General features: G+C 30.5%; 1 protein-coding gene across 1 annotated transcript; it reads left to right on the top strand.

Moving 5' to 3' along the window:
* The first annotated feature begins 950 nt into the window (after window positions 1-950).
* On the top strand, window positions 951-24,055 carry LOC124364403 (b(0,+)-type amino acid transporter 1-like). The gene is made up of 13 exons (XM_046819852.1): window positions 951-3,011; window positions 8,215-8,348; window positions 9,063-9,164; window positions 9,306-9,587; window positions 11,981-12,106; window positions 12,881-12,980; window positions 16,961-17,005; window positions 18,879-19,002; window positions 20,610-20,713; window positions 20,956-21,052; window positions 21,966-22,118; window positions 22,978-23,146; window positions 23,404-24,055. The coding sequence occupies exons 2-13, from the start codon at window positions 8,243-8,245 to the stop codon at window positions 23,469-23,471; spliced, it is 1,476 nt and encodes a 491-aa protein (XP_046675808.1). The 5' UTR covers window positions 951-3,011; window positions 8,215-8,242; the 3' UTR covers window positions 23,472-24,055.
* The last annotated feature ends 126 nt before the right edge of the window (window positions 24,056-24,181 follow it).

Genomic DNA, 24,181 nt, shown 5'->3' with positions numbered 1-24,181 from the left:
GAAACTATTTTAATGTTGAATACAGCTTACAAAGATGATGCTATGGGGAAAACTCAGGTCTACAAGTGGTTCGCTCGATTTAAAAATGGCGACATGTCGATTGAAGACAAACCTCGTTCTGGACGTCCATCAACCTCTCGAACGGACGAAAATGTTGAGAAAATTCGTGAACTTGTGCTCACTGACCGTCGACAGACAATTGAGGAACTATCAGAGAGTAATGGGTTAACTTGGAGTTCGGTTCAGCGAATTTTAACAGGAGATTTAGGACTGAAAAGGGTTGCTGCCAAATTTGTTCCTCGACTTCTGAAAGAACATCTCGAAAATGATCCCGATTTTCTGGAAAAGGTAATTACTGGTGATGAGTCATGGTGCTATGGTTATGACCCAGAAACGAAGCAACAGTCAAGCCAATGGAAGTCGCCATCTTCACCTCGTCCAAAAAATGTCGGCAAGTCAAATCAAACATCAAAACCATGTTGATTTGCTTTTTTGATGCTAAAGGCATTGTTCATTCTGAGTTTGTTCCTCCAGGTCAGACTGTCAACCAAACATTTTATTTGGAGATTTTAAGAAGATTGCGCAACAGTGTTCGCCAGAAAAGACCCGATTTGTGGCAGACTGGAGACTGGTTCTTCCACCACGACAACGCACCGGCACACACAGCCATCTCAGTTAGGCAGTTTTTAGCCAAAAACGGCATGGTTCCGCTGCCCCACGCACCTTACTTGCCTGACCTCGCTCCATGCGACTTTTTTTTATTTCCACACATGAAAAGAGGCTTGAAAGGTCAACGATTTGACAGCGTTGAAGAGGTTAAGAAAAAAAACGAAGCTCGAGCTTGCAGTCATTTCTAAAGATGACTACAAAAAATGTTTTGATCAATGGAAATACCGTTGGGACAAGTGTATTAGTTGTAATGGAGATTATTTTGAAGGAGATAAGATCGTATTGTAAAAAATTTGATAATATATAATTTTTATAAAATAATTTCGGTTTTTTTTGGGTACCCCCTCGTATTCTATGTGGCAAGGCATGCAATACAAGATGCATTGAAAATCATTATGCACATCAAGCCAGATGTTATCGAGGAAGCTTAACTGGATAACAAATGTCTTAAAACAATCCTGAGGTCATTGATAGGCCTTAGTAGAATCTCCATCTCTACTCTATAATCAGTTTCAGAGTTAGAAACTTCTGTGCTCTGTGTGGAATCCCAAACTGTGTAACAAATATTGTCCCACTGCAATCAGACCTATGTGTCTATGTGGTCTCAGCAGGAGTATAACCAGTCACCCTTACATCTGGGATCTTCTTAAGCATCTGTGAGAAATCCCAGCTCTCACACACTATCCTGTCTCACTGCAATTAGAACATTAACTTGTGATCTGTAATCAGACACATTTCTTTATTGGACAACATTCATAAACTGTTTGGGTATTAATAATATGAAAACACTCAATTTTTGTTTTCTCTGTGTCAATACCAATGACAACTTTTTTATACAAAGTGGACAGTTAAAATCCTTTCAGTTAAATGAAAGATTGTACACTCAATCTCTTTACAACCTAACATTCTTTACTGGTTCTTATAGGAACAGAGGTCAATAAATTATAGGATGATAAAATAACGTATTTACAGTTAAACATGAGCATCAATATCTACTAAGTCTGACTGAATTAGCTATTTTATGAAACTGATTTTAAATTATCATAGTCTATGATGCCTGGACTTTGATGGCCGGAATTTGAAACCTCAGGATATATGACTGAATTTTCTTGACTTAGTGTTATGGCTTTACTATACTTTCATGTACATGATATTTCTCCAGATTGTCACTTTGGGTGCAGCAGTTTAAGTGGTAGTACATTGTGAAATTAATTTGAGAAAACAATTCTTGTTAAAATGTTGAAATTTTAAACTGTGTTTTTCCAAATACAAATGGACACTGAAATTCAATAATGGATTACTAACTTACTACAAGTAAATAAATGTTATTTTAATTGTGTTGATAAAAGTGTTGTATTTAGAATTCAGGTGAACTCATCTTATCACTTCAGTATATATGAATAAAATATAATCTTAAATATAATTAATCTTCTGTATATATGAAATGAATTCTCTTATAGAGAGCTACTTGTTTGATATATTAATTAAGATCCCAGATATTTGATTAGTCTTATTATTTTGCCCCACAACCTATTTTAAGTGAGAATTAATTCTTCAAAAACTAAAATGATACGTTCCCATCCAGACAATATTTCCTTTCCTAATAGAGAACATTATGACTTTTCTGCCACGTACTTGAGGAAATTGCTTGATGCATCTTAACAAATTACTGTATATTTTGGAATATTCATTGTACATGATTATAATTATAGTTATATGCACATGAAGTAAGAATTTTGGCATACTTTAGAACTAACCAAAATTATGGAAATATATAAAGGTTTATACAAACGATACAATACGAAAAATCATTTAAACTTTATTATACAGCACTTGATGTTGAAACCATTATGTACTATGACCTGAATTATGATATAGACATAATGTAGATAGCATGGTATACAACACAATAACATCAGGTCTCTTCAAAATAAGCTTTCATACTTATATTAGTAGATTAATCATCTGATATTTGAAAAAATTGAAAGTAAATGATGAAATCAGAGAGTCTATGACACAATTTATTGAAAGCTTTAATCCGTTGTAAGAGTAATAATAAAGAACAGTCTCTTGAGTAAATCCTCTATATCTAATAATGTTTTACATTGTAGATAAAAAATATAACATTGATAGAGAGTATCATTAAAATACAACAGTGGTCAATCATTTATAATGTTTTGAAGGGTTTTTATAGTTGGGGTTTTCTGTTGGAAATATAAATATATTAATATTAATTTTTTGAGTCATAGTTTATAGCATCTAACATTTATCTTTTCAATTGAATAATTTATATTTTACTGTGTTGCATTGTCATGACAAGGTTTTTTGATATCAGCTTTAGAGTAAGTAATGTACACATACCCTTATTTAAATACATTCATAGATCATCATATTTAATTAATGAAGAATGTTTGTACATACTATCAAGCTTATATATTTAGTCTGAAATATATGTGCTATGTTTATTATCAAACAAAGCTTTCATTTAGGCTATCATGTAAAAAGGTTTTTGTAAAGAATCTATCAAAATATTTTTATACCGTACTAAATTTGTTTTACTAAATATTGAAATCATGCTTATCAGAAACGCAATAAACATTTTCAATTGTATGTAACTCATACTGGAGTGCCAAACTAAGAACTAACACATAGCTTACATTCAAAATTTCTTTTTATTCAATTTGCTAAGGACATACCTAGAGTTTTATTTCAGAGAGCAAGTTTTATTTTCAGAGAATACAAATACTTGCATAATCACTATTTTACATGTAATTAACAATACTGTGATACCAAACTTGGAAAAATCTCGAGATGTAATGGGGGAGAGTTCAGAGACTGGTACACTTCCTAGTACACCTAGTTTTAAATTTAGCTTTGTTGATGAGAAGGAGGTTGAGAAAATCATAAACAAGTTGAAAAATTCATACAATTCTGGATGCGATGGTATTCCTGTGGTGCTCTTGAAAAAAGCTAAACTAGTCTTACTGAAACCAATCACTCATTTAATAAATGCTTTGTTAATGTCTGGAATTTTTCCACATTAACTTAAAATTACAAAACTAAAACCTTTATACAAAAAAGGATATAAGCAGTCAACAACAAATTATAGACCAATTGCATTGTTACCCTTAATCTCAAAAATACATTGTATATGAAAAGATAGCTTATAATCAACTTGTATACTTCCTTGAAAAAAACCACTTATTTGAAAGTTTTCAAAATGGATTTCGAAGTGGGAGGTCTGTTATAACAGCAGCCTCGGACTCTGTTGAATCATTATTGAAAGTCTGGATAGAAAATGTAAAGTAGTTGGTTTGTTTATGGATTTGAGTAAGGCATTTGACTCGATATCTCATGAATTATTATTATTAAAATTGAGTAATTTTGGAATACAAAAGAATGCTCTGAACTGGATAAGGTCATACCTTTGCTATAGAAAACAATTTGAGGAAATTCTTCAAATTAAAAACAATTACAGAATTTATTACCAATCCTCAATGGAAGAAGTAAAGTATGGAGTGCCTCAGAGATCTATCTTAGGTCCTTTATTGTTCATTTGCTACCTAAAAGATTTCCCTCAACTCAGTGAGGGTAGTAAGTTATGTCTGTATGCTGATGACACTAATTTGAAAAATAAAACATCAACTATTAACAAACTAGAAACCATAAATTTATTAAATTACTTTTTTAATTCTAAAACCTACTCCTAAATGCAAACAAAGCTAATGTAATTCATTTTCAAACTCGGCAAACTACAAACAAATTTCACCCTATAATCACAATCTTATAAATAAAAATGAATGTCGAAATGTGTTGGTAAGCGCTAAACTCGATAACGGGTGGACGGAATTCGGTTTAATTCTTTTTGTAAAATGTTCATTGAAATCCGAGGAAGGTTTTTATGAAGAAAAAGTTAAGAAAATAAATCTGGAATATTTTGGAATTCAGGAAAAAATTGTAGTTTTTACAATTCATAATCCAAATTAAACTGGCACTAAACAGCTGTTCACACCTTCAGTTTTATGTCGACAAATTGGCTGAAACATCTGTTTATATTTAAATTTGATAAAATATTAAGTAAACAGTGCTTGATCAGTAGTGTAATGCAGATAGTAAATAAAAAGTTAATATCAAAAATTGTACTCCAGATTGCGCCAGTGACGAATTTAAATAATCTAACGCATAATGAAAATTATATAAACACTGCTATGTAACCAACCTTAATGAACAAAATTATGAATGTTTTCACATAAGTTACTTTAAACTGGTGGAATTCATTGTGTTATGGCATCTTAACAGTGGCTTTTGGAAGAACAGAGAAATGAACACTAAAATGCCTTAAAGACTCATTCTTTCTTTCCTGGATACAGTCTAAAAAACAAGTGTAACGCAAAAGTTTAATAACGATTAATTTGGAATGTTGCATAACCTTAATAAGGATTTGCAACATACCGAAAGTACTTTTACTGAAAAAACTTATAACCGAAAGTTCATAGGAAGTAGGTATTACTTCCCCTTGGCCGTAATAGGTCCTACGTATGTGTATATTTTTCTTCTTCAGGGCAACAAAACAAACAACTATGTCCGTGGAAATATTTTAAACTGAAAATAGAATTACAGAAGCCGATAGTAGACGATTTTTGACCAAAGTATATTTCCGAAAACTGCATAATTGAACGTATCTAAAATTTGATCGAGGAAATATTGCAAGCTGAAATGTGACATAGTAAGTGAATTCAACGATCTGAAGTAGTAGGCACTCTTTTTAACCGAAGTAGGCTTCCCGGTCCAACGTAAGTATATATTTTTTCTTCGTCAGGACAAGGCAAACAACTCTATTATGGTACTGGAAGTATCTTAGACCTTAAATATGTGATAAAGGCTAGAAATAGATGCTTTTTGACCGAAGTAGGTTTTCCAAGACCTGTGTATTTGTATTTTATTGATCAGAATAATAATGCAGGCTCAGCTGTGACATTACAAATATAATTAATTAATTTGGACCAGAAAATGGTCTTCCACATGCAAAAACATGATACATTAATTAATTAAAACTCTGATAATATTTACCATGAACTTAAAATAATATCTACTTGATGTATGCCTACTTACGTTTTAAAATTTTCATAGAAATCCAATCATTTTACATGATACTCTTTACCCGGTGCTTTTACTACGTAATATTAGGACCTCGGTTCTAAAGATTGCATGCGAAGACACGGGTAGCAGGTAGTCTATATATATATATATAATATATTATATATAGAAACTATTTTCACCGATCATTATGAAAATTTGGTATGTATATGTATGCCCATTGATGTAAACTCACCACCAGGAGGCGCTCCAAAATATATAAGTTATCAAAGCGCCTGCACATTGTAAACTACAATTACGAGATAGTTGTGTATAATAACCACACACTATGTGAAGGCGCTAAATTTTTATGGATATTTGTCTTTCAAATGAATTTCTGTTTGGCCTTATAGCTTGAATGTTAGACCACTTTATTATTAAGTACATGTACGTGTACAATGGCTATAAACACACACGTTTGGCAGATTTTCTTGATAGTGTCAACAAGGTAAACTCTACATCGGCGTTGACAATATAATTCACTTGAACCAGAAGTGCTCATACACGAGCAAAACTTACAAAAAGCGTGCGAAGCCGCGGGGGGGAACAGCTAGTTGGTAATAAAATAATTGAAAATAAGGATAGTATTACATTTTTGGGATTAGAAATAGACAAAACTTTTAATTGGAACAATCATATAGAAAAATTACTTTCCAAAATTTCATCAGGTTTATATGCATTCATTAGACTGAGAAACCTGTGTGAAAAAGAAACATTCAAGGTTATTTATTTTTCATATATTCACTCAATAATATCTTTTGGAATCTCACTTTACGGTCCTACTGCTGTAAATAATTTAAATTCTATTCTAAAAATGCAGAAAAAAGCAATTAGAATCATTTTTAATCTTCATAATAGAACATCCGTTAAGGAATACTTTAAAGAAGAAAATATTATGACGGTTCATGGGATGTGTATTTTTGAAACTATTTTGTCTAATTTTGTCAATTAAAAGCAAATTTCAGGAACTGGAATTGGTAGAAGATAATCACAACCATTTCACAAGAAATCGTAATAATGAAGCAATAAGCCACCATACCTTACAAATTTTAAAAAAGAAACCAAAGTACATTGGATCAAAATTTTACAACAATCTTCCTATTGAACTTAAGTCAGAGGCTACATTAAATATTTTTTAAATAAATTTAAAAATTTTCTTATCAACAAGGCTATATATTCCTTTGATAAATTCCTGTGATGATTCTGGAGGTGGAGTACTCCATAATTAATAGTTTTATGCCAAAAGCTGTTTTACTTGTAACTGGATAAATTGTTACTGTTTTAGTTTTAATTTTAACTGTTTTAATTTTAATGTTAACTGTTTTAGTTTTAACTGTTTTTTCTATTTCCTGTTGATAAATCTCGTATTTTCTGTTATGTATTCTTGTTTTCTCTCTCTCTATAGTTTGTTAAGAATATGAATTGAATCTTGACACTGTTCTTGTATACCATGTATATATGCCAAATGAATAAAGCTGTTTTGAATTGAATTGAACATTGTTTTTATAATTGCCAGGAAAAACATGATAATGCACAAGCAAAACAGTTATGTATTATTGGCAATTAAAATACTTCTGTATTTTAAACTCAGTTATTATTTTTTGGTGTACTTAAATATCAAGATGGTTTATCCCTCATGTACCAATACCCCATACCTAATACACTCCCACAATAGGTCTACTCTCAATATGAAGAATGTACATGTTTTCATTTTTACATTATAGAATAAAATATTTAAAATGATATGAATTTAAAAGCAATATACACTGTTAGCACAAGTAATTCATGTTTACAAAAATGTTCTTTGTCTAAGATAAACCAAATATAAATTTAAGTAGTAGGTTATTTACATACACACATTGCTTTCTTGATGAGTTTTTTTCAAGATAGACACATAAAATAAAATAATTAACATCCTCTTTTAAAGAAAATAAAATAGTCCAAAATCAAACTAGTAAGGAGTATTACAACTAAAATCTAGTTATATTCACTTGTAAGTTAAAATACACTAATTTTCTTCAGATTAATTATTTTATAGTTTATTTTTAGTATGTTTCTTTTTAGTAGTTGTTAGTAGCCTTTAAAACTCTAATCATTTTATTTAATGTTACTTCGGTCATTAAAACCAAAATATGGAAATATAAGTTCTGAGTTGTTGTAGTTTTTATATGGTCACATTGAAACTGATTGTAAATGAAACTGATTTTTGTGTTTATTTATTGTACAACATATAACTATATAATAGATGGTTAGTATAGTTATTTTAAACTATTTTGAGAGGCGAAATAAATGATTACTTCATGTACTGCAATAAACTATATCTTAATATAGAATAATTGGAGGTTGATTTTTATTATACACGTTATTTATTTGTTTTTTTATTCCTCGTTGGTTATCTACTGATTCTAGGAATAATAGTCAAGTAAAATAAAAAATCATGGGAATGGAAGGAAATTGGAAAATTTCAGAAGGTGAGAAAATTCAACTGAGACGAGAAATTGGACTGTCAAATGCAACAAATCTTATATTAAATCTGATCATTGGTGAGTAAAATACAATTAATTATTCATTCATCACTTATCACCCACTACCAAACATTGGTAAAACAATACTGTTTGACAGAAGGAATATACAATTACACTGTGTCCTGCTATTTCTTATGCCAAGATAGACGGCAAGTACAAAGTTACACCATGCCCTCCCTTTTATTAAGATCAGATAGACGGCAAGCACAAACTTACACAGTGTCATGCCTTTTCTTATGCCCAGTTAGACAGAAAGTACTCGTACAAAATTACACTGAGCTCTCTCTTTTCTTAAGACCAGATAGATGGCTAGTACAATGTTACACTCTATAGACCAACCTTCTGAAAATATATTAGAAAGTACATCTAATTTTTAAAATGGATCATATACTAAGAGATATCAATATTTTTGCTTCTATAGTGCTGAATATTGTTATTTCACGTCTTTAAATTACAAGTACTGTATTTTTTTTTAATATGAGTAATTTAAATTTTTTAAATGAATCTTGTGATTAAGCTGTAGATTTTTACTAGATACACACAATAGGTGCAAAAGAAATTTTTAAATTTAGATATATTCTATTAGTCATTTTACCGTGTTTAACAAATTTAATACATTGATTCCAAATTGTTTTGCAATAAATGTATTATTATCCTTTATATTTTCTTCAATATGAATCCTTCCATGAAATTCATATAAAAACTTAGATTACAATGGCTTAATTTATTTAGGATCTGGAATATTTGTGACTCCCGGAGTCGTTCTATCACAGTCTGGATCTCTTGGGATGTCTTTGGTGGTTTGGCTCCTCTGTGGTCTCATCTCTATGCTAGGTTTGTTAACATGTAGTTATCTATTCACAAAATTAATATTTAGTTAATTTTTTGCTTTTCAATAACAAAAATATATTAATTAAATATTGATAATGCAACTATAGCCTGATCTTTCATTTATATGAATTGTGTTCGTTTTAGGTGCTTTGGCTTTTGCAGAACTGAGCACTGTGGTGCCCAAATCAGGTGGAAGCTATTTGTATTTCCAAACTGCTTTCAAAGATCTTCACCCTTTTCTGGGCCCTCTCCCTGGCTTCATCTTCATCTGGATCATCCTGATGATAGTGGTGCCAGCTTGTTTGGCTATACTCTCCATACTGTTTGCAGACCATGTCTACGAACCCTTCCGGACGTCATTTAGTACAAACTTTCATAATGATTATGAAGGTTTAATAAAGAAAATAATTGGAGCAGCTACTTTACGTATGTTTTTAAATTTGTAAATAAGGCTAATCTACTCTAAGTATGTGTTACTGATTTTATACTAAGTTATTACCGGTACTTATATTCAAAGGCGGCTCATGTTGGTATAGTTGTGTGCAATTAACAATTCTACACATCCAGCTACTTGCTAAATAGACTTTGTATTCCTTTTGGCAATTAACAACCGATCCAACATTCACTGATATATGGTAGCTTACAAATAAAAAAGAAAATAAAAAGTTACAGTGATGTGGTTACATCTCTATAATTGGGCCTTGTGATAGTTATTTTTAATTGTAATAGTACAGTGTGGAATAAAAATATTCTGAGATATTTCTACTAATAGAATAAGCAGAAATATTTTCATTTAAGCAATTCATTAACAGTTAAGGTCACATTATAATATTTTTACTTTCCATAGGCAAGTCTCCCCTCATAAAACTGTGCTTTCTGATTTTCACTTGTTGTTCAAATTTAATTTTCCTTCTCTATTTACAAAGTTTGTTGTAAGAATATCTGTGTATACACTATGCAGTATTTGCACTTTATGTAGGGGTATTCTCCTGCTTAACCATCAAAGATGTGCCAAAAGCACAGCTTTTCAGGAGCTATCAGAATGTTCATTAAGAAATATTTTAGTATTTCTTAATTCTATGAGTGCTGGCAATGTCTATCACAGAAAACATTTATTTCTGTCTATTTGCCTGGCCGTCCGCACAATATCTCAAAAACAAACTCACCTGTAAACTCGAACTTTTGTGTGAAGCTTCATTTTTATACAGACAACACTGAGTCCAATTTTGGTACATGTCACTCCATGAGATTGGCATTAGCAAATATTTTTATATTGATCTAATGATTAACCAATGAGAAAATAGCAGAATAAATAAATTTGTAGACAAACTGAGTACAGTCATATGAGATATTTAAATGTGTCATTTTAATTCATAGTGAAAATGGAAAAAAATAATACAATCGAATGTCAATGTTAAAATTTAGTGCACTCAATCCTTGTAGTACCCTTGTAGTATATTTAGCTTACCAGAACTTTTATTATTTAAACACTGATATGAAAACTATCTTAATGAACAAAATTGTAAGTTTATCATGTGACAAGAGGATTCATTAAGAAGAAATTGACACTACAATGTTAAATGTTAGAACTATGTTTCTTAAGTTTGAAATCAAAATTCAAATATTAAAATTTTTCAAGCATACTTCAAAATAATTAACACTTATATAAACTTCAGTGTTCACTCTGCAAATGTTTTGTTCTTTTATTTTTGCTCTCTTATAACAAGGAACTAATGAGTTCCTTCATTACACTTTCCGCCATTGTGGTGGAGGGGGTAAGTTACACCCTCATTTTTAGACTAACAACAGCCTTTAACACTAAGGGAACTCTACCTACCCACTCCAACGGTCATCTTCTGCAGTAATCTAGACCTAACAATTAACCTTTTTACCTCATCATCACAACATTTGTGGTTAGTGATGTGGTGCTGCTCCTGGACATTCACAGGGTTGCTCAGATGGTTTCAACTATGGTTTCAACTCAGTATAGTTTCAACTGGAAGGTTGAAACTATACTCGGCCTGGCAGAAGGGTACCTTTTGGGTGATTGGATGTGTTACTTCTAATTTGAAGTGCTCTTGGTTTTTTGGTTCTTTTTCAGTGCTGAAGCGATTATTAGTTTTTAAATAAAATTGCCTTTTTTTAATGATCTATCCATAGATACTATTGCTGGAAGAAATGTGTTTGTAATACCTGTATTAAATATAACAGAGAGCTTTTTGTTGTTGCTAAAGTTTTATACGTTCAATCCCCTTTTAAAATAGTGGAATATCATCTGAAAACCCAAACTTAGTTTATTAGCTAATTTTTTTGAACAATTTACTATGTGCAAGGGAGTTTCAGTGTAAACATTGCATTGGCTTATATGCTTGCATAATAACTATCTCTAATGTACAAAGGCATGTTAATATCTGTACAGGAGTTTGGGTTTACTTCTCCGATAATTCTTTGGTCATTCTGTGTCATAATAAAATCAAAATAAAAACTAATACTGTAATACCTCAATGTTAAGCAAATTGTGATGAGCCAAAATAATATTTTAAGTTATAATTTTGGGGTTAAATTTTTGCTCTGGCTGACAAATTTCCTGCTTCCTCCCCCACTAACCATTCTAATACTATACAAATATAATTTAGCTACAAGGGTAGAGTCATTCTTAAGTTCGAGAACAGGTGTGCACAAATATAACAATTTAAGTAAATCAAGGAAATAAACAGTTTTTTAAAATGAATGTTGTGTCTTAGGCAAAGTATCTTCTATTTGCCTAAGATATGTGACAGATACGGCCAAATACAATGCATGTATTTTTATTTTTGCAGTTGCAGTTGGAGGGATCAATTATGCCAGTGTGAAGCTTTATTTAAAAACTCAGGATCTCGTATCCTATCTGAAGTTATTTGGATGTATTTATGTAATTGTTGGAGGACTTTATGTTTACACATCAGGTAATTTAAACAGATTAATTAGTCAAAAATGTTTTGAATGTTTTTGTGTAATAGGTTCTATTGACTCTATTGGAGAGTTTGTATATAAATTAGTAGTAGTCTTATAAAATTAAGATTTTGTTACAGTTAGTTGTTGACCTGACTATAAAATGTAAGTTTGAATCATAGTGCTATCTTACAATGTACAAAAACAGTTACGTATAATTGTGTTGGAATTTCACATGAATTTAGTTCAAGACTGCAATTATGTTTAAGTAATTATGCCGAACCTATTTATGTTTCACAGTTAATATAGGGCTCTATCATGCTGTATCACAGTTAATCACTAAGAAAGGGCTAAAACTCGTAACTGCATGGTTTAATCCATTGTAGCATTGATTCAATAGCACATACTGTAATCTTAAGAGCTATTCAGTCAAATACTATGGAAATTTGTATGAAATTTGGGTTTTCTTATTAGTGCTCATATATATTTTTCCCTGTCTTTAATGCTGTGATAGGTACATTGTTCTTAAAATGTAAATATTTCATTATGGTATTCTTAAATGATCTCAGAATGTTTTCATATGACCACACATACGTTAGGAGTGCTTGTTTTACCATTAAAAAAAATTAGTTGTTTATGATGTCTCTGTTATAGTTCAGAGAACTACATGCAAAGCTATCATATAATTAATTTTATTCATTCATAATTTTCACTAGTTTAATTAGTTATAGTTTTCTGTAAAAAGGTTCCATCTATTTAATGGCTTGTTGTATTGATTTTTCATGCAGGAAATGCAATTAAAGCAGATTTTGGATTTGAGGGAACAAATTTATCTTTGGAATCTCTTGCAATAGTGTTTTATGGAGGTCTCTACAGCTACGATGGTTGGTATGTATATTATTTTTATATTAGTACATTCATTTGTCTACAGATGATTCATTAATAAATCATTATCTAAAACATGAACACCAAGTATATTCTTCTTGTGTCACGAATACTGGGTCATAAATAAATATCAGGATTTTAACACTTTGTAGCTTTTTTTAAATAAAACTTAAGATTATAATTCATACATCAAATCAAAGAGCAACTCAAATCTTTTTATTTGTTGTCGTGTGCGCTTGCGGACGCAATGTTTCCTCTGCTATCCATTAGAAATCGCTAGTAGCAAAAATGGTGACTCATGAACAGAAGGCTTTTTGTGCTCTGCAGTTTGCAAAGACTGAATCTGTGGTAACTGTGCAATTTGCGTTTGATTGTAATCCTCAAAGTGAGAAGACTTTTAAGCATAGCCCACAGAAATCAGTTCGGAAGTCTAGAAGTGAATTAGCAATTCCAGTGACGACTGTTTAGAAAGTTTTATGAAAATACAACTACGTCCTTATTGTTTGCAGTTGTTACAGGCTCTAAAGCCTGCAGGCTATGGATTTACATACCAATTTTGCAAGTGAAATGTTGCACGGCAATAAAGATTTTCTGGGTCATGTAATTTTTAGTGATAAATCAACATTTCACCTCAGAGGAGATGTGAACACTCACAATGTGCATATCTGAGGTTCAGAAAACCCTCACGATATGGTTCAAATGCAGCAAGACTCCCCTAAATTGCATGTGTTGTGTGCCATATCTAGGTAGGAAAATTTATGGGCCTTACTTTTTTTGGGAGAACAAACTGTAACTGGTATTTCTTATCTTGATCCTCTAGAACAGTGGCTACTTCCTCAATTGGAAGAAAACAAACCACAGAACTCCATTTTGCAGCAAGATGGTGCACTGCCACACTGGTACAACTCACTACGTGATTGGTACCCGACGGCTGGATTGACCGCAAGGAGCCCAATAACAGAGCTTGTAATGAAGTTCACCCAACCTGACGCCATGTGATTTCTACTTTTGGGAATTCATAAAGGATTGTGTGTATGTGCCTCCACTACCAGCTGACCTACCCGACTCAAGGAACAAGATTGAAGCAGCTATTACAACAATCATTCCAGACACATTGATCAAAGTTTGGGGGAAAATCTGAGCTATTGACTTGATATGTGCCAAGTGACAAATGGAGCTCACATTGAACACTTGCAAAGATATAGATATAGCTTTTTATTTAATAAATACTACAAAACGTTAAAACTCCAATGTTCATTTACAAACATCCGATACTTACATTGTTAGATCCACGTTCATTGTCATTTAAAGAGCTGTTGACTACATCAGAAACATTTGGTCACACATTTTTATCTGATTCTTTTATGTATATTAACTAAATGTTCATGTCAAAGATTCTGGAATATAAATTCTATCTAGCAAGGGTGATTATCAATATACCTACCTATAATATGAAGAATAACATTATCTGATCTATATTATATATAATACTTCTTTATACTGATCCATATCCAGTTTTCTATATTTCTCCCCCTTAAAAATCGATGACTAAGATAACTTTTATAAACATTTTTGTAGAATTAGAATATTACAAATTACCATATTGTTTTGACAAATTATGGGAAATTATAAACTTTATCACAAAAGATATTTTAGAATTGAAGCTGGAAATTCCAGAAGTTTTGTCATACATACAGAGGAGATTTGAAAATATATAATAGTTACTCTGACAGGGCTATTTGAAAAAAATTAGGGAGAAGAACAATTGTTTAAAAATGTAATAAATTTTAATTTACTTGCAACTTACTTCCAAAGTAACTATGGTGAAAAGTATACCAGAAAACAAAAGTCTATTAAATCAATATTATTTTTTTTCTCAGTATTTTCAGAATTTGAAAGCAATTTTTAGAAAGAAGTGGCTTGTAATCTTAAAATTTGAAGAGTAAACAATAATAACATCAGTTGTTCACTCCCTCTAGTATTGTCAAGTTGTACTCTCAAATATTTCCACTCTATTGAATAAATTTTGCTTTTTTTAATTATCTGGAATCCATCAATGTTATAATCTTAATTTCGAGTGTTAAAATAATATTTACCAAAAACGCCATTTGATTAGATTTAAAAGTAATTGTTAACTTATCATCAGCGTTTATGTTTCAGTAGAAACAAAGAGAGATTATTAACTATTAAAACTATTCATCTGTCAAAGAGATAGTTTGTTGTTGAGATGTACTGTGAAGTAGGTATTTCTAGACTACATTGATAAATTGTCACAAAAGTATTAAATAAAAATGAAAAATGAAAATGTGTCACTGATATAATATAATACAAACATACAATAACAACAGTTTTTAACTGAGTTAAAAAAAGGAAAAGGTCATCAGTTAAGGCATGTTTGTGTTCTTTTTCATTTATTTATCCAGTGATATTTCCACTGGATTGGTTTTGATTAACCTTTTATAAACAACTGATGTCCTTCCTCCATGGATCCCACTTCTATTTAGTCAATATTTGATTACTAATTCATTTAGGAACACACACACACACACACACACAAACACACACTTATATATATTGGAAATAAATTGCACATGTGCATTTTCTTCGAATTACACCAATTTACATACAATACATTCCCATATAAGCTACGGGATCAGTGTATATGGAGCTACTTCAAATAAAAACCTTGAAAAAATTCTTATACTACAAAAAAAAATCAATACGGTTAATTCTAAATTTACCATGGCAAGCAACCATTAAACATTTATTTGCACAATTAAGAATTTTAACTGTTTACAGTCAATACATATACGATACAATAACTTACACAAAATTTAAAAATATACCTAACTATACCACTCATAGATATAATACTAGGAGTGGTATAATTTTTGAAAATCATAAATTAGAGCTGTTTAAAAAGAAAACTGAATACGCCGGTACATGATTTATTCAATACATTCCTATTGACATAAAAAAATTGAAGGAATCAATCCGTTTAGAAATAAATTTAAAAATTATCTCATATCACGATCATTTTATTCTTTTGACGAATTTTTTGAGGGTTTGGGCCATTAAACAAAAATAAAAATTGAGTTGATTTTAGTTGTTTAAATTAACAATATTTATGTTAAGTTAACATAAGATTTTAGATAGGTTAACCTGTATCTGTGATGATATTAGTCTATCTGTATTTGTGACACTATTCTGACTGTATTTATAATATTACAGCTTTGAATAAAGATCTATGACTATGATTATGACTATGACTACCTCAGAGATGCTAGAAAGATGTTAGTTTTCGTGTTAGGCTACGGAATAACATTCTTGTTGGAAGCAGTGTTGAATTCATTGTGGAGCAAAGAGGGTAGTATGTAAAAATTAAAATCTTTAAAAAACTACAAGTTATTTTAGATATGGTATGAAAAGTTTCTCTGCCGTTGTTTTAAATGTCATTCCTCTAGGGGTTCCTTGAAACATGACATGGAGCAATGAAATAAAATTAGTTGTTGAGATGTAGTTTTCTTCCGGTGACTTACCTCACAGAAGATCAAGAACATTTCACTGTGTGTGCTAGGTTTCGAGGTTCACGCCTGTTGGCTGTTGGAGGTAATGTTGAGTATATCTAGATTTATATATCTCTCTAGAACAGTGACGAACAATGTGGTGCAAAGATTTTGATTAGTCCAAAAATGGTGACTTGTCTTAGACATAGTAGGGGAAGTTTTCACTTTATGTAAGAGTTTCAGATTGTGGTCCACTAGCAACATGATGTGGAGTAAACATTCGAATTTTTGTAGTGATGGGTTTTTTGCAATGAGCATCACCTCTGGGATGCTAAGTAACATTTTACTTTTATGTTAGATTCTGAGGAAGGTGAACTTGAACTAAACCCACCAATCGTATTGAATCAACCCTATGACAATCTATTTGATATCACTGTGCATTAGAAAAAATTAATATTTTTATAATGTTCTATTTAGGAGCTGGGTGACCGGAGTGACAGAAGAAATAAAGAATCCTGAGAAGTGAGTATTATTACTGCTTTTTATAGATCACTGCACTTTAATGTTTTCAAAAGTTTGACTTATGATTGAATCTGCACTCATGATACTGTGCCATAGTAAGAAAACCTGCCGACTAGATTATACTTTTACTACAATAACTTGCGTTTTTAATCATATTTACATTTCTCGAGTTTAGTTTTTAAACTTAATTACAAACATGATTATTGATTTAGGAATTATGACTGGGCCATATATAAACTGGATTACAGACTTAGTTTAAAGCTATATCGATAAGGCAAGCTTTTCATCCAAGTCATGGATCAGTGATACTTCAAAGCAAAATCAGAGTGTAGTTACAATTATTTTTACTCATACACTTGATGATTAAATTAAAGCTTCTTTTCATTATGTCATACATTAATATTAATATTATAATAATGTGTCACATTAAAATATGGGCTATGTTAATTTGAATTGTAAATATTTAGTTGCTCCCTCTTTGGTTAACATTTGCGTAAGTTTTCAGTTATAATAATTTTTATTACAGATTTAATCCAGTTCTCAGATGAGTTATTCCCATAGATGACTACTACTCATTTAAAATAGAAAAACATATGATAGTTATTCAATTTATTTGATTGAAGATATTGATGACTTTATCATATAAATGTCTTGAAGTTTTGGTTGATAAATTCCAAAGATACTGCATCTTTAAAATATTTGAAATACATAAGCATTATCTTCTCTCTCCCGACCAAATATTTAGTTGTTACATGTTAACTGCTCAATCAATTGAAGAATTGCTGCAGGATATCTGTTAATAATTTTGAAGATATTGCAGTAACTTTGACTGAAGGTTAAATTAGAAATTTGAAGTAACGATATGTATTGTATATTGGTGCATCATTCAGAACATAGAACTTAAATATTACATTTAAAAAATGTTCTATAATAGTGTCTTTAAATACTGAAAATATAATACAGCTATCACACTCTAGCTTAATATATATATATATATATATATATATATATATATATATATATATTATGATTCGAGTCCCAGCGAAATAAGTACTTTTTGTGATTCAATGTTTATTGAAATTATATATATTATATTTTTAAAATTACTGTAACACTTTTCAAAACTGATCTTGTTGCTGTTGTGATCTCATGGACATCATGTTTCTCCTCTGTTCCAGTATTGATTATCGATACTTATATCTCATACAGTTATCAACAATTAATTCATGAAATGAATATTGTAGGAGTTGTTATAAATATTTATTACTTTATTATGTTGTTATTGTTTTATTATAAAGAGATATGTTTACCTTTCTATAAAATATATAACTTTAAATTTAATTTTGAGCTAGGCCGTATTCTAAAGAACTTCCCTTGTTTGCCAAAACCTTAATGGACATCAATAAAAGAGGTTAAAGATCATTACATTACCTACATTTTCATCATATTCCATAATAAAGTTGTTGTTTTTATTAGTTCAAATGCATAATAAATATTATTACCCTCAAAATGTTAGCAATTTGTTGTAATTTTCCCATGTTTCACAACACATTTTGTTGAGCCCAGACCAGAATAAACAAACACAACTATCATAACATATTATGGCTTAAATGGCTTAATTGTCTCATAAGTATTACCGGATCATTATTGTCATGCTAATTAATGAAATATAATGGTTGAGGCTATAATCACATGCACACAACAGCTATCGTATTATATTATTTTGTGTAATTATTGAACAGATTTAGTAAAAAGATTATCGAAGACCACAACACTCATCCTGCAATCATTATCTTACATTCTCATACTATGTCTTTCAAAAGAAAGAATAATTATGGTTTGTAATAATAGTAGGTATGTTTAAATTTTTCAGAAATGTAATCCGTAGCATTTTGGCTGGCCTGATGGTGGTGACTCTTCTGTTTGTTGGGATGAATATTGCGTACACAACAGCTCTTACAACCGATGAGATCATTGGTGGCACTGCTGTCGCAGTGGTAATTGACTGTTCACTTTCCTTTGAAAATTGTACTTTTAATTATATTTTGCTTATCTTATTATGATTTATGTTTCCCAAGCAAGTCCATTTCACAGTATAAACTAGTATATAAATCATTAAACTTCTGCAATCTACTTTGAATGCAGCAAAAGTAAATTCTCTATTACATTTGTTGTCAATGTCACTCTTGATGACCAATATAAATATTTAAGAATAACCATCCTGATAATGTCTCTTGCAAAAATATATCAATTCATAATTAATTAGTTATGAATTGTTCATAATAATCTAAATCAACTTTGGATAAAATTCCAGTTAAGACTTGAAAGAAGTGCTCAATGTTGTATTTCATTAGTGACCACACAAAAATAACCTTGAATAGAAGGCTTAGATTCATTGCAGTTTGTCTATTCAAAATACTTTGACTTCAAAGGCTATCATTAGCCTGCTTAAATTATTCTGTTCTTATAAGCGAATTGCTAAGTTTTGGGGATTGAATGATAGAAAATTTATTTCAATTGACCAAAAATATCTCTGGGATAACAAGTTAAATCATTTTTTGTTTCATGTATTTGATAACAAATCATTGTATTTTACTCCTGATTCAAAAATATTGCAGGGAATTATCAATTTCAAAACTGTGTCTGTACAAATAATTCAATTTCAAGGTTTACGGATTAAGCCCTTCATACTATCTTCACTTTCTTTAAGATTACTGTCTAGGCCTGACCACATTGATTTAATGTTGTCTTAGACTTTCACCTTCAAAACTCCCTTTATCATCAGGAAAGAAATCACCCTATCAAAACAAAATCGTTATATTCTTTCCAACAAAACATATCATTGTTTTAAAACAATTGGCTAAAGCCAGATTTATAGACTTTCAAAATTACTTTTCTAAACAATATTGTTTGATAAGCTACAAAAAGAACTTGTTTTGTTTTATTTGTGGAACTGAGAAAGTTTGTTTTTTAATAGTATGATTTTTTTTGACTGTGTTAATAATGACAGTATAATATTTGGTTACTCACAAAAATCAATACTAAGTTACATTTATATTGCCGTCCTTGCAATTATATTAACAATACACAATTTGAAAGGATTCAGGCTTTCATATTATATTCAGATGTCAAAAATCTTGAGGTATAAGGTAAAGCATCCTCCACGATACAATTTAAAACTAATCATTCAACAGACAATGAACTTGCCAAAGTCAAAGTTCACACCAGAACAAGTTATGTTTCAAAAGAGCTTAAGTATATACCTGAAGGTTCTGGGTGGTTAGAATAAGAACAAACTATGTCACTGTAAAAATGTAGACGCACTGAACAACACATACTTACACACATCAGAGATGGTGAAAGACTGAGAAAGAAATCAATGTGGGCACTGCCTGTGGCATGTTTAACATTTTATTGTAACATTAAATAGTATGCAACTGATAACTGCTAACAATTAAAACTATGCTGTTTTTTAATATTTTTATTATTCATTCTAGTTTTGCCAGTGACATCCTAAATTCATTATACTAATTAACGTTTTTGAACAAAAATGTTCTAACCCTCGTTTTTACATCCAAATATTAACTCAACTGTGTAATTTCAGGAATTTGGTGACCGCGTATTTGGTCCCGGTAAAATTATCATCTCTGCAGCCGTGGCCTTAAGTGCACTGGGAGCAGCATTGTCAATGATATTCTATGCGTCAAGGTTTGTTCTGCTCAAAATCTTGAAAGCAAACTAATTCATTAATTTTATTATTCCCAGTAGCAATAAAATGTAACATTTTATCAATGTTAAAATTTTGAAAATGACTTATACAATTTTTATTTCGTCAGTTCTTGATAGCATAATTCACAGGTACCTACTCATGTTTGTTAATGGCTTGCTTGAGACAGTATATGTTATGAAACATTACATAATACTGCTATTATCTGCTATAAATGTTGCAGACTGGGCTATGTGGCTGCCAGAGAGGGACATATGTGGGAGTTTATGTGTTACATTCACAGACAACGACTGACACCTGCACCCGCAGTTGTTTTGCAGGTTGGTCAGGGGAAAATGTATGAGTATGTGAAATTACAAATGCTGTTAGTAACCAATTATTTTTGGGTTTAAAAAACTATTTATTTCAACCTCTTAAACTAAAACAAATTAGTTTAAAAAATTTATATATGTTTTTTAAACACTTAGCTTGCATTTATACACTCTGTTACATTGCTAGCATTAATTGAAGTTTTATTTTGAAATGCATTCTCATAACAAATTGCACATAAATGAGAGACACTCCAAAAACATTGTGTGTTCGCCAAATCTTTATACTATGTTCAATGAAATGGTAAACTTGATTGTGATATTTAAAAATGTCTTTCAAATAGAATCAATTACCCAACATTTTAAATGTAGTATTCTACCTAGTAAGTGCTTTAAATTTAGAACCAATGTTAGCCTTCCCTTTTTGTATACGGTTGTCTGAGTGCCCACACACAAACTTGATCAAGATCTAAACAATTTCAATGAATTACATTTGTAATCATTTAAAAAATACTGTACATAATGAAGTTTTGTTTAATATTTTGATTAGTATGCATTATTTATTAATAATAATTGTGTTGAAAATCAAATTAATAACTCTCCTAAATCAGTGACCTCAACCTTTAAGTTCATCTGTCTAGTACATGCAGACATTAACACAATTTCCAAAGAAATTTTTCAGACATTGATTTTGTGAGACAGATTTTTTTATAATATATGGTGCCAAGAAAACTTTAACATAGCAATGATATGTTTGTTCTGGTGTATTGTGAATAAGACTACTGGTTTTAATTGCTATTTGTATTATTTACCGGGGATTGTAACAAGCATAAGTTTTGAGGTTTGTCCAACACAATTCTTGGAACAAAATTTAGATTTTAATTGGTAAGTTGATAATACTGCAGTAATATATTGAATGTTACAGGTAGTATTAGGACTTGGCTACTATTTCTTAGGTCGAGGAATTGAAACTTTGATAAACATCTACACCTTCCTGATGTGGATATTCTATGGTCTGACAATGGTAACTGTATTTGTCCTCAGATACCGGATGCCATCAGCTAACCGCCCTTTCAAGGTGAATATTTAAATAAAGCTTCTGAAAAATAGCCTAATCAGTTTTAGTGACTAAATAATTAAACACATGAACCCACAATTTGATACAAGATTGTTTCATTCCATTTTATTGGCTACACCAATCTTCTGACATAATTTTATTTTCTAATGACTTTCTATAGTAGAAGAAAATATTTAAAATTCCTGAAATAAAGTTAATTTGACCATAATAGGAGTAATTGTTTGCTATACAATTTAGAACTTTTAATTTTCTAGTCTAAAAGTTATGTTTTAAATATACAGTAAAACCATAAAGAAACTTCAATTATTAATATAACTAAAAGTTCAGAGTGTTCAGAGTGGAGTTAAAAAATGTAAACGATAATTGTAAGTGTTCATATTTGTACACAATCACTGTCAAAACATGGTTTTGTCACTGAAAGACTGGATTTACCACGTACAATTTAAATTTATTAAGTTGTTTATTGTCTAACTCAAAATCGTGTTATTATTTTCTGAAATGTAATAAATTGTGATGTTTAAGCAAATCTGTTTCTTATTTTAAAAAAGCTATGTTTTAATTACAGTTGCTTTCATTAAAAAGTCAAATTATAGTTAAGTTTTTATGATAGCATTCACATTTTTTAACAATGTTGCCAGCTTGGTATTTTGAATTAAAACTGTTAGGTTACATATAAAAATGTATTATTTAATTTGATGTAAAGTTAATGTTTGATTAGATACATTTGATTTGAAAAAACAAGGTTTTTAGAATATTTGATTAAAAATAACCATGAATTAAATTGCATACTAAAAATTTGAATCAAATTAATTTGTCAGTATGTAAAATATTTTCTAATTGTGTATCTCATTATCCGAAGGTGCCGCTGGTAATACCTGTTGTGATAATCGGTGTGTCAGTGTGCCTCTCTGTTATCCCCATACTGACTCAGCCTCCAACACAGTACATCATCTCTCTACTACTGACTGGCTTGGGTGTCCTAATCTACTATCCTTTTGTGTACAAAAGAACCAGGCTGCCAGGATTGGGTAAGCATTTGTTGAACAAACACAATGGTAGCCTATGGAAGCAGTTCATATATACAGTCAATGATATTTAAAATACTTAGATTTTAGCCTATACGCTATAGAAAGTAGCATAGCCGCTCTGGCACAGTTACCAGAGTGGATCCTGGAGGGGGAATAATCCATTCCTACTTCTGACTACACAATTTGATGAACTAATGAATTAAATAAATACACACAAGTTGTTTTACTTATGTGATATTTTTGGATTTCTATTGCAGATGGATGTCAGAGAGTGCTGCAGTCATGGATGGATGTTGTGCCGGCTAAAGAAGAACCACCTCTATAGAATTTAACTTTACAGCATATCTCCACCACTTTCTGAGCTGTTCTTCTATAATAGCCAACCGGTTTCCAAGATATTATACAATGTCAAGTCTACTCTGCATATAAAATTTGAGTAGCATTACAAACAGTTTTATTCAATAACCAAACAATAACGTACTAGAAAAGATATATTTTGTTTTTGGATCTGAAATAAATAATTGTAATGGTATCTTGCTAGATTTCATTACACCTAATTATTGTATGTCATATTGCTTTAGTTTTATATCTTAATGAATTTTTTTGATATACCTAATTGCTCATGTAATTGCATTGCTCCAAATATTGCATCATTTGCCATAAATAAGATTTTATATTTTTTAATAATAATGTTAAGAATACATATTGTTAATTGGTTAAATAATTGATGAAAAATATTTATTTAAATTAAGTTTTCATTAATCTTGTTTTTCAAAATCTAATTTAAAATTAAAACGTGTCCATTATTTATTAGTATAATCCAGAGATCACAAAGTGTGTAATATGCACTTAATGGTACCACCAATCATCATATTTATCATTTCAGAAAATAAAATTTTATTATGCTCACTTGTTTATTTTTTTATCATAATTTGCATACATAGGCTTCTATAATGTACTCAAACACAAATTTTACATAAAAGAAAACTGTGAAATAAACCTGTAAACACTGTGTCCAGGTATTTTAACATATCT

This window comes from Homalodisca vitripennis, chromosome 1 (assembly GCF_021130785.1).
Source record: "Homalodisca vitripennis isolate AUS2020 chromosome 1, UT_GWSS_2.1, whole genome shotgun sequence".
In the NCBI taxonomy this organism is placed as follows: Eukaryota; Metazoa; Arthropoda; class Insecta; order Hemiptera; family Cicadellidae; genus Homalodisca; species Homalodisca vitripennis.
The sequence above is the reverse complement of the archived record's forward strand: the minus strand, read 5'-3'. Positions and strand labels throughout refer to the sequence as shown.